This window comes from Cynocephalus volans, chromosome 6, assembly GCF_027409185.1.
Source record: "Cynocephalus volans isolate mCynVol1 chromosome 6, mCynVol1.pri, whole genome shotgun sequence".
In the NCBI taxonomy this organism is placed as follows: Eukaryota; Metazoa; Chordata; class Mammalia; order Dermoptera; family Cynocephalidae; genus Cynocephalus; species Cynocephalus volans.
In genome coordinates this window covers 17,185,674-17,199,826 of record NC_084465.1, presented here as the reverse complement: position 1 = coordinate 17,199,826, position 14,153 = coordinate 17,185,674, and the positions used below count along the sequence as shown (strand labels likewise).

The following is a 14,153-nucleotide window of genomic DNA, read 5'->3' as shown; positions in this document are numbered from 1 at the left end:
TTGTGTTTTGCAAACCAGGAAGGTGGAATCTCTCTCTATTTATTTAAGTCTTCATTAAATTATCTTAGCAATGTTTCATAGTTTCAGTGTAGAGGTCTTGTATAGCCTTTGTTAAATTTGTTCATAGATATTTGATAGTCCTACTGTTATTTTAAATTGTGTTTTAAAAATTTTATTTTCCAATTCTTTGTTGCCTGTGTGTAGAAATAAAATAGTTTTTTGCATATTGAACTTATATTCAACAATATTATTAAGTTTAATGTTAATTCTTATAGTTTTTTTGTTAGCTATTTCCTGGATTTTCTATGTTACACAATTATGCCATCAGTACAGTTTTACTTCTTCCATTCCAATTTTTACATATTTTATTTCTTTTTCTTGCCTTATTGCACTGTCTATAATGTCAAATGTAAGTATGATAGTAGCTGGCTGGTTAGCTCAGTTGGTTAGAGCACAGCCTTGTGACACCATGATCAAGTGTTCAGATTCCCATACCAGCCAGCCACCAAAAAAAAAAAATTGTTGTAAGTATGATAGTAGACATACTTGTCTTGTTTCTCATCTCAGAAAGTGTTAAGTATTTCACTGTTGAGTATGGTGTTTGGAGGTTTTTTTGTAAATGTAATTTATCAGGTTGAGGAAGTTTCTTATATTTGTAGTCCACCGAAAGTTGTTATCATGAATGGGTGTCAAATTTTATCAAAAGCTTTTTTCTGCCTCTGTCGAGATCATACATGTTTTTCTCTTTTATTCTGTTAATTCAGCAAGTTACATTGTTTTTCAAAGGTTGCATCCCTGGAATAATTCCCAGGAGGTCTTGATGAGTTATTCTTTTAACATATCACTGGATTATATTAGCTAACATTTGTTTAGGATTCTTGCATCCATGTTCATGAGAGACATTGACCTATAATTTTCCTTTCTTTTAAGTCTTTGTCAGGTTTTGGAATCAGCTTATGCTGGCTCATGAGATGATCCAGATTAATGTTAAATCATGATTCTGTGAACATTAATCTTCTCAGCTGTGATTTCTGCAGATCAGTAGTTCATTACAAAAATAAGAAATAAAATGTTCAATTGGACTGGGCTAAGTGTAGAAGGCAGTGGTTGTCCATTTGATTCCAGATTGATAGAATTTTATTTATCTTTGGCTGTTCTACCAGCCATGAAATCACCCAACAGAATTATTTATCAACCCATTATTTTCCTCCTTCCCCACAAGAATGTCCTTGGAAATCATAAAATGTTTTGTTTCCCACATCTGTAGCTATGTCTCTCTATGAAAGAAAAAAAGAATGAGGTTACTTTGGCACAACTTGTTATTAGTGAACTTGCACTGACTCCTAAGGACAACTTTTAAAAAAAATCTCTTCAAAGTGGGAATAAGTCAAATCCTGTTGACTCTGCCTTCAAAAGCATCCCTAATTTGACTGCTTCTCACCCTATCTGTGGCCACCACCACGATCTGGACCACCATCCTCTCTCTGCTGGGCATTGTGCCCCTTCCTGATGGTTCTCCCTGCCTCCGTCCTGGCTCCTCACAGTCTGTTCTCAACACTGAAGCAGAGTGATTCTTTAAAACAGAAGTTGGCTCAAGACATGACTCTGTTCAAAACTCTACTATGCCTCCCCATGTCATTCAAAGCAAAGTCCTACCAAGGCCTCCTGTGACCTCTCTGGCCTCTCTTGGTCACTGCACTCCATCCACACCAGCCTCTGAGGCCCCTCATGCACACCTTAGCATCTCTGCTGTAATGGTTCCCGTGTCTAGGACTTGAGTCCCCCAGCTCCTTCAAGGCTTTGCTCAAAACCCACCTCCTCTAAGAGTCCAATGCTTCACCTTGCCCCACCCCACTGTACTATACAATTGACTTATGTTTTTTGTCTGCCTTCTCCATTAGAATGTAAGCTCTGTGAGGACAAGGAGCTTTGTCATATTCACAGAAGTATCCCAAGACCATAAATCAGGGCCCAGCTCATACCAGGCACTCAATAAATATTTGTTAAGTGACTGAAGTCTCACAACCATCCTAAGTGGTAGGTAGCATTATTATCACCATTTTACAGATTAGGAAACTGAGGCCCAGACAAGACAGTTCTAAAGGTCACACAGAGCCAGGGTTTGAACCCAGGGATCTCACTCTAGAAGCAATGCTCTTTCCACTGCATCATCCTGCCCAAGCCCAGAGTAGAAAACACAGCCTGAGCTTCCAGAAAGCCCCTCTCCCTGTGTCTTCAGACTACTACTGTCAGGGATTAGAAAGTTAAAAAACTCCTTCGGGATTTGTGTTGTTTGGGGGAAGGGACGGGGAATTGGCCAGAGCATGCTAGCTCCTATAAACCAAGTTAAGGAGTTTGCACAAAGAGAATTCATTGGACAGGGCTAGATTTGTGCTTTAGAAAGATCTCACTGCCTACGGAGTGGAGAGTGGGTGGGTGAGATAAGGCAGGAGGCAGGGAAATCAGTTGGGGGTTGAGATAGTGGTGACATCAGCCAGGATGGTGGCTGTGGGGATGAAGAGAAGAGGCCAATGAAAGAGAGTTTAGAGTCGCGACTCAAAGGATTTGAATCGAGGGAGAGGAAGACTCCCAGGTTTGGGGTTTGGGTTAGAATGGGCTTTTCAAACTTTTCAAACTATAACTTACAGTAAGAATCACATTTCACATTTTGACACAGGGTACGCACGTGCACACACACATATGCACACACGTGCACGCACACATGCACACACATACGTGCACACGCGCACGCACACAAACGAACACACGCATGCACAGGTACGCACACAAACACAAACACAGGCACACACAGACACACACAGTCGCACACATGCGCGCGCACACACAAACACGAACACATGCACACACAGACGCGCACAAACACACATGCGCACACACAGGCACACACGTGCACACACACAAACAGGCATGCACACGCATGCACACAAATGGACACGCGAACGCGCACACACGCACACAGTCGCACATATGCATGCACACACAGACGCACACACGTGTGCACACACACAAACACACGCACACACACATGCACACACAGTTGCACAGTCGCGCGCACACGCGCGCGCACACACACACAAACACACAGGCATGCACACGCATGCACACAGATGCACACACACGTACACACGTGCGCGCACCAACACAAACACATGCATACACAGTTGCACAGTCACTGCACACGCACACGCACACACGCACGCAAACGCACACACACGCACACACATGGACACACGCGCACACACACACAGACGCGCACACACACCCAGACGCACACGCACACACATGCGCATACGTGCACACACGCATGCACACACGCACATACACGCCAATCTTGAACAAGGGCAACAATAACAAAATGCTTATCCTGACTGTGTGACACGTGCCTCTTTGTTATCTACTGTTCTATTTTTGTATCTTTCCCCCTTTTTTTTCTTTCTTAAATGCTGGTTGCCACCCACTACATTGATTTTGTGGCTGCCTGTGGCCTGCAGTCTGGAAACCCCTGGCAGAGAGTGATTGGGAGTGCCTTTGCTGAGACTCCTGGGACACAAGGCTAAGCTGACAGACAGGAGTCTAGAAAGCTCTGTTTCCCTGGACCTGCTGTCCTGACACCCAGGGTCCCCTTCCTGCCCAGCACTCACAGTCCTACCCCCATCAGACTTACCAGTCTCGTTTCTCATTCCTTTGGAGAAAATCCTTTGTACCTTTCAAGGAATCACTCAGTAAATCTAATCAATAAATACATGTAGGTGGGGCAGGGGAGGGGCATGAGGAGTTGTTTCATAGGCACAGAGTGTTAGCTTTGCAGGATGATGCAGTTCCGGGAACACACCGATGTGAATGTACTTAACGCTACCGAGCTGGACACTTCAAAATGGTTAAGATGGTAAATTTTATGTTATGCATATTTTGCCACAATGCAAAGAAATTATATGTAGACAAACTAATAAAAAAAAATGCCTGAGTAGTCTTCTGGAGGTGAAATCTAAGAGGTTGGAAGAGGTCTTGAAGGTCATTGAGACCAAACCCCTCCGGATGCTCATGCTTCCTGTACAGTATTTCCAAGAAGTGGTGTACGGTCTCCAGTGTTGGGGAGCTCATCACTCAAGGCAGATTATTTTATCAAGTAATTCTGAGTTTTGACTATTGGGATAGATCTCGCTGAGATGAGCTGGATTTTCCCCCATCGCTTCCACTATTAAACACAATTGCACCCCTCAGAGTTGCAAAAGCAACCTAAATTCCCTCTTCCATGTAATATGCATTCAATCATATTTACTGGGCACAGGCTAAGTGCCACTATCTGATCTTCCAAGTCTCCTCTTTCCTGGTTAAGCATTCCAAAATCTGACAACTATTTCATATATGACATTATTTAATGTCTTCTCACCATCGGACTGCTTTTTTTTAATTGAAAATATTTTTTTCATTGTACAGGCTTACAGGGTACAGTTTGTTGTTTCAATACATGCATATGTTGTATAATGATCTAATCATGCAGTTAGCATATCTATCCCCTGAACATTTATCATTTCTTTGTGATTATAACATTCATGACCCTCTTTTGTTTTTCTTTTTGGCTGTCTTGAAACTACAATACAATATTATTAGGGCCGAGCCTGTGGCGCACTCGGTAGCGTGCTGCGCTAGCAGCGCGGCGACGCTCCCGCCGCGGGTTCGGATCCTATATAGGAATGGCCAGAGCACTCACTGGCTGAGTGCCGGTCACGAAAAAGACAAAAAAAAAAAAAAAAAAATATTATTAGCTATTCTGACTGCTCTTTTGAAATAACCAATTTGCTGCTCTCCCTCTTATAAGATGACATCTAGAACCAAAAACATTACTCTAACCAATGCACCCAAACTTTTCCATCAAAAAATGGAGGATTCTAAAGGGACTTCCAGGCAGAGGGGAGAACGGTGTTATGGTGGATTGGTTAGGGAGGTGCTTGAGGACCATGCTGACGATATTGCATGGAGGACTAGATTTTTCTTTCAGGTGCAAGATAAAAAATAGCGTGGATCCAATACTTAGGTCTTAAGGATAAATACAAAATGCAACCAATCTTGACTCCTATCTCTAATTTATCCTGTCTCATCAGAACCACATAAACCATAACCCCACTTTTCTTCGAGTGAGATAGTTCATTACATGTAATGTGGCACAGAATTCAGTTTTGCCTCTGTATAAATATACATAATGTATGATTTTCTCCTTTGACTCTGGAACCTAAACCAATGATTATGTTCCAAAAATTTCATAAAACCATAATTCTGTTTAGTGGCCATGGCACTCCTAAAGAATTTCATTCTAAATATAGAGAGGTATTGCTCTGCAGAAAAATATCCCAGCAACTTACTTCTAATATATAATTAAATCCCCCTAGATGCTTTGCAGTTATGTTTTATGGCTTATCTTAGTGTTCATATTTTATCAGAAAATTATAATTTTCCTCTAAATAGGAGTTTCTACAAGGCTTTTGAATGATGGTGGCTGGCTGTCATGTTTCAACTATAATTAAAATAGTGAAAAGAAAGAGTATAACCATCCATCACATGTGGTTCTGAAGGGTGCCTGGTCCTCCAGTTCCCCTGCCTCCCCACATCCTGCAGCCCCGGGGCTGGGAGCTGCTCAGACCAACTGTGGGGGCACCATTTCTAGCCACTTGGTAGGAGTAGCTGGTTTTAGGAAGGAACGGGATGGCCTGGGAAGAAGGGATGAGGAGACCGAAGACCCTTTGAATGCTTCCAGCCTAGCTTCATCCTAGTTTTCGCTTCTTAACATTGGCTTTCCTCTAAACTTTAATGATATCTATTTGTTAGTTTATGAGCTTACTCTCTGCTTCCCCACTTGACTGTCAACTCCATGAGGGCCCAAGCAAAGTCTTTTCCGTTCAACACCATATAGCCAACTTCTTGAACATTGTATTAGTTTTCCAGGGCTGTTGTAACAAAGCCCCACAGACTGGGAGGCTTAAACAACAGAAATTTATATACTTGCAATCTGGAGGCTGGAAGTCTGAGATCAGGGTGCAGCAGAGTTGACTTCTGCAGCCTCTCTCCTTGGCTTGTAGGTGGCCGTCTTCTCTCTGTGCCTTCACACAATCTACCCTCTGTGTGTGTCTGTGTCCTAATCTCTTCATATAAGGACACCAGTCGTGTTAGATTAGGGCCCACCCCAATGACCTTATTTTACCTTAATTACCGTTGTAAAGGTCCTATCTCCAAATACAGTCACATTCTGAGGTTCTGGGGGTTAGGACTTCAACATATAAAATTGGGGGGAGTGACAACTCAGCTCATAACATACATATCAGGCATTCAACTAATGTTTGTTGATTCAGAAAAAATGAATGAATGAATGACAGAACACAGAAACATGGTGACAGGCATTCTCTTGGAAGCAGCTCTGCTGGGACACGCTTCCAGGGGATTCTCCTTTTCCCCTCCCTTCTTTCCCCACCAAGGACCTGGATGCATGAGTCTGTCAACTCTGGGCCCAAACTAATGAACCAGCCACACAGAACGCCTTCCTCAGAGTTCAGACATGAAACTCAGTCCCAGAAAGGATGAGCCCATCTCCAGGAAGCTGGCCTTGTTTGTCCTCAGGGAGCTCCCACTCTCTGCAGAAACCTCTGGGTTGTTCCCGTGGTGATGACCACATTGTAACAGGGTAGAACTGGGCCAGCACAGCCTCTGCATCTGCTCCCTCTGGGCCTCAGCCATGAATCTCTAGGTCACTGTCCATGAGCCTCTATTGTCTTCTGTATCCTTGCAAGAGGAGTATCCTAATTTGTTGGTCGTTGGTGGACTTTAACCAGGGTGTTTATCATGAACCTGTGTAGCCATTGAGGTGGCTTTGGCTCCCTTGTGTCCTAACCCTTTGCTTGTTACTTTCCATCAGGCGTCGGGTTTGGAGTCCAAGCCAGTAGCTGACAGCATTCTGTTTTTACGTGACAAAAGATGGGAAGAGGTCAGAGGTGTCCTGACTTCTGCTTTCAGTCCTGAAAAGCTGAACGAGGTAAGACACAGGAAACGCAGGGGCTCCTCCTCTAAGGAACAGGTTTCTTCTCTAAGTTGAGATGAAGCATCCAGTTTGTGTTGCATAGCTTGCCCAAGGTCACATCAAAAGCTCTGCTTGCTGGGGCCACCCCTCCTCCCTGTCAGGCAAAAAACACAGGAGGTTGTCTGGAGCACCTTCCATTTCTTCAGCCTCTCACATCCCCAGTGCCATCAATCAACTGCGAGTCAACAAGCGCTGCTGGCGCTCGGCTGTGTTCTCAGACACTGCTCAAGGCACCTCGGGCTCACCCAGGAGAAAACTGCGACAGAGCTTCTCATACATTCGTGTATACTGGATCACCTGGGGCGCTTGTTAAAATGCAGATTCTGATTCAGTAGGTATGGGGCAGGGTCTGAGAGGCTGTGTTTCTGACAGCCTCCCAAGTAATGAGTTTATTTCTGAGCAGTGAACCACATTTTACATAGCTAGGAGATAGAGAACAGCTTGGAACAGAGGTGAGCAAATCTTGCTGAAACAAGTCTTAAATAGGGATGAGATGGCCGTGGATTATTGGGGAGGAGTAAGGGGTTGTTTCCTGGCAGAACTCTAGGTGGGCGGGCATGCCCAGGTTAACCTTCAAGGCCAAGTCAGCGGAACAGCAGGCTCCACGAGATGCTGCCGGCTCTTGAAGCCCATGGGCTCTCTCCTTCCCCTACCCAATGGCCCACCGTTCCCTACCAGCCATGCGCCTAAAACCCGGTGTTTGCACTGCCTCCTGGCCCATTTCCCACATACCTAATCCTGACTGCTGGGTTTTGTGTGTGAACCTGATGCCCCTCGGTTGCTGCTCTGGCTTTAGTGTTTGCTGTTCTGAATTCTACAACAACTCGGGAGTGAGAATTGGGGCCCTTCTGATGGGAAGTGGTTAAAGAGCCTCCTCATATAAGTCCCAGGTCCATGGGCAACTCTGGAGCAAGTGACCTTCCAGAGCTTGGCCAAGGGCCCTGGGCCTGAGCCATCCACCATGCCTGGCAGTTCCAGAATGTCCGGCTTGGAGCAGCCTGCATTCAGCTCAGTGAATGAAAGCCACTCTCAGCTTAAGCTCAAGGTGCTCACCCGTACGGTCCTGATCGATGCCTGTACATCTTCTGAAGTCCTCGGAAGAGGCAAGGCTTCCACGCCTCCTAATATCCGATTAAACTCACGCTGAAACTAGTGATTCTGCCTGTTTCCAATGAGGCTTCTGATTTGTATCAACACAATCACATCCCTGTGAGATAAATACCATTATTATCATCACCCCCATTTTACAGAGGGGGAAACCGAGGCACAGAGACACTAAATAAGGTGCTCCAAGTCACATAGCCGGTAAGGAGCCGGGCAGGATTAGAATCCAGCTCCAGGACACTCCTCACGTCTCTGCTGACTGCTTCTCTTACCCACGCCTGACTTTCGAGGGTGTTCTGAAGCCCCCTAGGACAGAGTCTGTCTGGGGGGCGAGGGAAGAGACGGAACCAACGGAGATAGGGAAACACGTTTTAGGCACAGGAAATAAAGTTTTCTCCTTTTTTACTGGTAAAGCTGTTTGAGAAGTGGAGTCCCCATCTGGTCCCGAGATGCTGTGACTGCCCGCCCAGCATGGGACGATGGCAGCCCCCACCCGCAGGAGAGTGACAGCTCCGTGGGAGAGTGACAGCTCCACCAGGGCATGCTCAGTTCGCTCTTGCCAGGCTGGGGGAGCTCAGGGGCGAGGGGAAGAAGGCTGGACATCAGGAGCACAGCACGGCCAGGGCCACCGGGGCGTGTGCGCAGCCTAAGAGGTGAGGGTTGGGGAGAAGCATATTTAAGGGAGGAACAGAGGAGAAGCCTGCAAAGAAGACTCAGGAAGAACAGCCTGAAATGGAAACCGGGAGAATGTGGAAGGGGAGAGTGTTTCCAGGAGGAAGGGGCAGCCAAAGGTATTAAATACTGCTTAAATAGAAAGAAACTCAGGGTGAAAATATGCAACAAAGATGGTGTTTCTGAAATGTTAGACCAATGTGCATGTGTTTCATGCTCCACGCATCATGTTCCCTGTGATTTTCCATCACCTGCTGAACCAGTGGCACACACTGCATCCAAAGGAGGCAGCAGGCGCCAGCCGGAACCAGAAAGTCATTGCTCACTTTTGAACTGCACGTTAGGCTTTCTCGAGCCCTAGTGAGACAGTAGTCTTGGAAGCCAAGCTTTGTTAGGAGAGAAGAGTTTTCCTAATTCCAAAGTAGCTGCCCTTTGCATATGAAGAGTAGGGTGTGGGGGTTCTGATCATGGAGGTTACTCTAAGCCATGGTGTAGACAGAGTGCAGGGTAAGACAACGGGGTGGTTTCTAGCCTGTGGAAGATGGGTGGAGGGGATAGAAAGGGGAGGGCAGGATGTTCTTCCCCAACATATGTGACCCTGTTAGTTTCTGGATGCTTCTGTGGGCTTTAACCTCCCAGCAGCCTCTGTTCTCTAGGTCACTGGGTCTCAAGCCCTGTGGGACCAAGGGCTGCATCAGAACCACCCAGGACTCTTGTTAAAAATACATAATTCTAGCCACCCCGAGGCCTACAGATTTTCTAAGGGGACTGAGAATCTGTGTGTTTTACAAGTTCCCTGGGATGATTCTGCTAAGAGCCAGCATGGAAGCCCTAGTGATCTAAATGTCCCTCTTGGTCCCCTCTGTGACCATCTCAGAACTACTGCTTCCCCAGGCTCGCACGACCTGACCCCAGAGCCCCCGGTCCTTTCTCTGCTTTATTTTTCTTCACAGCACTATAATCAGCTGACATTCCATTTAGTTTACTTATTTATTTTGTTTATGGTATGTCTCATTCTGCAGATGTATGCCTCAGGAGGACAAGGGTTTTTTTTTTTCTTTCTTCTTTATTGTTAACTGCACACACCAGGTCCATAATAGGCACTCCATAGTGGATGGATGAACAAAGAACCAAGAAGCTTTCTACCTGTTCTACCTGAGGATATATGACAAGACTGAGATAAAAGGGAAAGAATTTTATCAAAAAAAATTAAATAAGTGGATGTGGCAAATTGTTGGCTTTCTATTTAGAGAGTCACAAGTATGTATATATATATATAGAGAGAGAGTCACGTGTGTGTGTGTACATATACAAAGACTATGTGTCACAAAGACACAAAGAGGAAAATGAGACACACAGAGATAGGAGACAACTTAGAGACTCTGAGCCACAGATATGCAGCTGTGAGTACCTGAGTCAGTTTTCCCAGAAATGGCTTTGGAATATCAACATCTCTAGTTCTTTCTGAATGTGTGAGTTTGGACTTTTGTTATCAAACTTCAGAGTTTATTCTTGAAATAAAGGTTTGTTTTCCCTTGGAATTCTGAGGATTTTCCTTTAGAAACTTGGCAGCCTACATTCCTCATCTACCTGTGTCTTTAAGTGCCGTTAATATTCGAAAGCTCTGGATGGCACTGTTTTTATTTATGTGGATATTAGACTGCCTTGGAAAAAATACTTGAATGTTATTTTAAAATCAACATTATATCATGAAGCCATATTTTTATTTAATTTTACAATTTTACCAACATTTAAAAATTTTAAAAATTTTATTTAAAATTGGTAAGCTGGCCGGTTAGATCAGTTGGTTAGTATGTGGTGCTGATAACACCAAGGTCCAGGGTTCGATCCCTGTACCAGCCAGCAAAAATAAATATATTAATTAGTTAAATAAAATTGATTTTTGGCTTAAGTCTTACCAGAGATAATATATAGAGATACAGAGCCAGTGAAAATTTGATTGAACCATCCCTAATTCAGGAAGAAGGGTCCTTCCAAATCACAGTCCCGTGACAGATGAGCTATCGGGATTTATATTAAAGAACTGCTGAGCATTGCTGGGAAAACAAGTTACTTTTTTTAGGGAAAATGTTGCCTGATTAACCTGCCAGAGTTTCCATCCCATCCCCCAAAGGACTAATGCTTTTAAAAGGGTAACCAGTGTATTTATTTAGATTTTTATAGTCTTTTGCTAGGTTCTTTACCAGAGACTGTTAGTGAGTAGCCACGGATTGTGTAAAACTTTATTATGGATCAGGAAATAAATAGATTTAATTTCAGAAAACAAAATTGAGACTGAATTAGTACTTCTCTGAGGGAAAAATATAAATAATGAGATACTCCGGCGACCCAGTTTTATTTTTTATTTTTGTAGCCCATGTGAAAAAGGGAGAATCTATGTATTTGTATATTCCTCTAAGCTCTTCTGATTTGAAAAATACTGAATCAATAGGAATAACTTTCTGAGATTCTTCTAAGATTGTATAAGTCAGCACAAAAATGGCAGTTAACCTTCAGTGAAAGCAAGAATAAAAAATACATTTAGGAGAAAAACAGCTAAACTGTGTATGATGATGAACGTCCAGCTATGAATTACTACCAAGGAAAAGGATTCGAAATCATTGAGGACCGACAAGGCCCACGGTCAAATCATTTGGCAAAATACTGCAAACCATCTTCGAGATTTGCCATGTACCTTAGCATATTTAAGGCTTGGGAAAGACCGGCAACAAAGAAATCTGTTTATTTTTGTTTATTCTGGGCTCAAACAAGTTTTCAAAAGGTGAAAACATGAGGAGTTAACATCATAGTCAGCTATTGAGAGAAATGAGGCTATTGGGCACTGTGCCTTTGCAGGTAGCTTCCAAGGGGAACCCCATTTTTGAGTGTCTCCAGCAGAGGCTAAGCTTCAAATTGGATGGACCATGGACGCCACCCAATATGGCAGGTCGGTCTTCAAAGCCCAGTATAAATGATGGGCATTTCCTCACTCAGCCAGATAGTGAAGAACTGATGGTGACCCACTGAGCAGAGATGTAAGAGACCAAGCAACTTCATAAATGAGAGCCTGAGGATGTACATGTCACTCCAGAGCAACTGAGCCAGTCATCTTGCTATGCATGGGGACCCCTTTAAAGAAAAAGCAGACAAACAGGGAAGGCTGGTATCTCACACCACACCAAGAAGCCAGCTCTCTGCCTAATTTTTCACTTTTCATCCAGATGTTTCCTGTCAGGAAGGCACAGTCAATAATGAATGAATCTTAAAGGCAGAAGCAGATGTGGTTATTATTCCCTGTAGGCCTTTCCTGCCTTGGAGAAGACATATTACTCAAGAATAACTACAAATTTTAAAAATTTGAGTTGATATAGCCAGCTTGTGAGTAAATGCATAGCAACGACCATTTCAGGGCAAAAGTCTTTGCAGAATTACAGTCATCATCACAGTTTAGTTTGGCCTTTAAATTTTCACTGTAAATTCTTCAGACAATCATGTGCAGGGCTTCTAAAGCAGAACACAGTTTTCCAATAATGTTAGAGCAAGCAGATTTCTCTAGGCAGCATCAGCCTCCAGCGGTCTATTTTTAATATTTGCTTTTATTTCTTAGTGCATCTGACCAATAAAAATGAAAATCATAACCAAGTGTGGCTGTGGTAATAAATACTTCAGAATCCAAAAATACATGGCCCCTGCCTGACCAGTTGCCCATTTTCCAGAAAGTCTGGGTATTTATCTAGCAGCAAGAGACCATTATCCTGCGACACAGTTGTTTCCCACTGACACCTAATCTCCTAATTAAAATCGGTATAATGATGGACTGTTTAAATTCTGGTTAAAATGCTTCTTTTCCATTTGCATTTAAAAGAAAACACACTCCTCATCATGGGTACCCCATCCTGGGTTATAATTTGGCTCTCCTTTGCCAGAATCGTAATGTCACTCTGACTTGCCGCTGGTTAAATCTAAAAGAGCATCTCAATGTGCCTCCCAGCTTGGCTGTTGCTTGGCAACACCAGCAGCCACCTCCTCATTGGGGGGGAGTTCTAATTGGTCACAACTCTTGACAGGAGCCACTGACTTATTAGAAGTGACACTTGATTATTCACCTAGATGGCTAGAGCTGATACTTATCAGCAGGAAATTTTGCATAAAAATGAGTTGTGGATGTTTTTAATATCTGGGTGGCTTTTAGCAATGGTGGAGTAGAAGAAGGAAATGATAAGTTTCATTAGCTGGAATTAGTTTTTCATTTGTTAGTCACCAGTTTAAAGCACTTTTAGGTATTAATTTTTCCATTTTTAAATCCCCAGTATGTTGCAATACCTTCCCTTAATCCCATTAGCTGACCCTTATTTATTCAGAAACTCCCCCTCTGACATCAGTTCCAAAACAACAGTGCCCACAGGTCTGCCAAGCACCAGATAGGATGAAACATTAAACTCATAAAGGTCAACAAATATTTATCAGTTCCTGTTTTTAGGGGGGTTGTAATGTAGAAGGGCAATAAGGAACAGAAATGACTGCATTATTACTAAGTAATGGAAGAAGGTGACAGAGCTCATGTCCTGTTCTGACTGTCAGACACCACTTTGGGGTGGGGGGGAGGCTCAGGGAGCAGCCCTGGAACAGAGCCCTGGAGATTTTGCTGCATTTTGACAGAGAAGGTGCGTTGCAGGTGGAATGAGCTGCAGGAACAAAGGCATCTGGACAGAAAAGTACAGGGTGTGTTCAGGGACTAGGGGAGTACAAACTGGCTGGAACACAGAGTACATGTAAGGGATTAGCAAGAAAAAAAAACTGGAAAAGTAGGTTGAAGCACGTAGGGTTCGCCGTTCTGTGCCAGGGGAGTGTTTGCTCTCACCTCTCTAGAGACCAAGGAGCTATTAGATACGCACTTGAAAGTGGGGAGTGACCTGCTCAGAACGCTGCTTTAGGAAAAAGGGTTCCCTTTCCACGGTTTAGCCTCCAAGATGCCAGACATTGCCCCACGCCATGGGGAAAATCCTTCTGGACCAGAGGAGGGGACCTGCAGATTGTTCCTCTGGAGACTCCTCTTTGCAGTAGCCCCAAAGGGGGCAGGCTCCCAGGCACCAGGTTTTGATATTAGGCTGGCAGCCTCCACTCTGGCTCTTTTCTGAGTCCCTCCTCATGTGGGTGGATGAGTCACCCGGGCTACACACCATCAATGTGTGGGGATCATCTCAGTTTAGAAGTAGAAGGTGACACAAAAGAGATCAGGCTTGCAGGAACTCCAAAGGCTTGAAGGTGGTGGGTTTCTTTCTTAAGTTCA

The 14,153-nt window shown here is 44.0% G+C and overlaps 1 protein-coding gene across 1 annotated transcript in view; it reads left to right on the top strand.

Moving 5' to 3' along the window:
- The window catches only part of TBXAS1 (thromboxane A synthase 1), a 161,819-nt gene that overhangs the window by 82,008 nt on the left and 65,658 nt on the right, over positions 1 to 14,153 (top strand). The window contains exon 5 of the mRNA XM_063098690.1: positions 6,926 to 7,042. Coding sequence (XP_062954760.1) covers positions 6,926 to 7,042 — 117 coding nt within the window. The remainder of the gene's footprint in view (positions 1 to 6,925; positions 7,043 to 14,153) is intronic.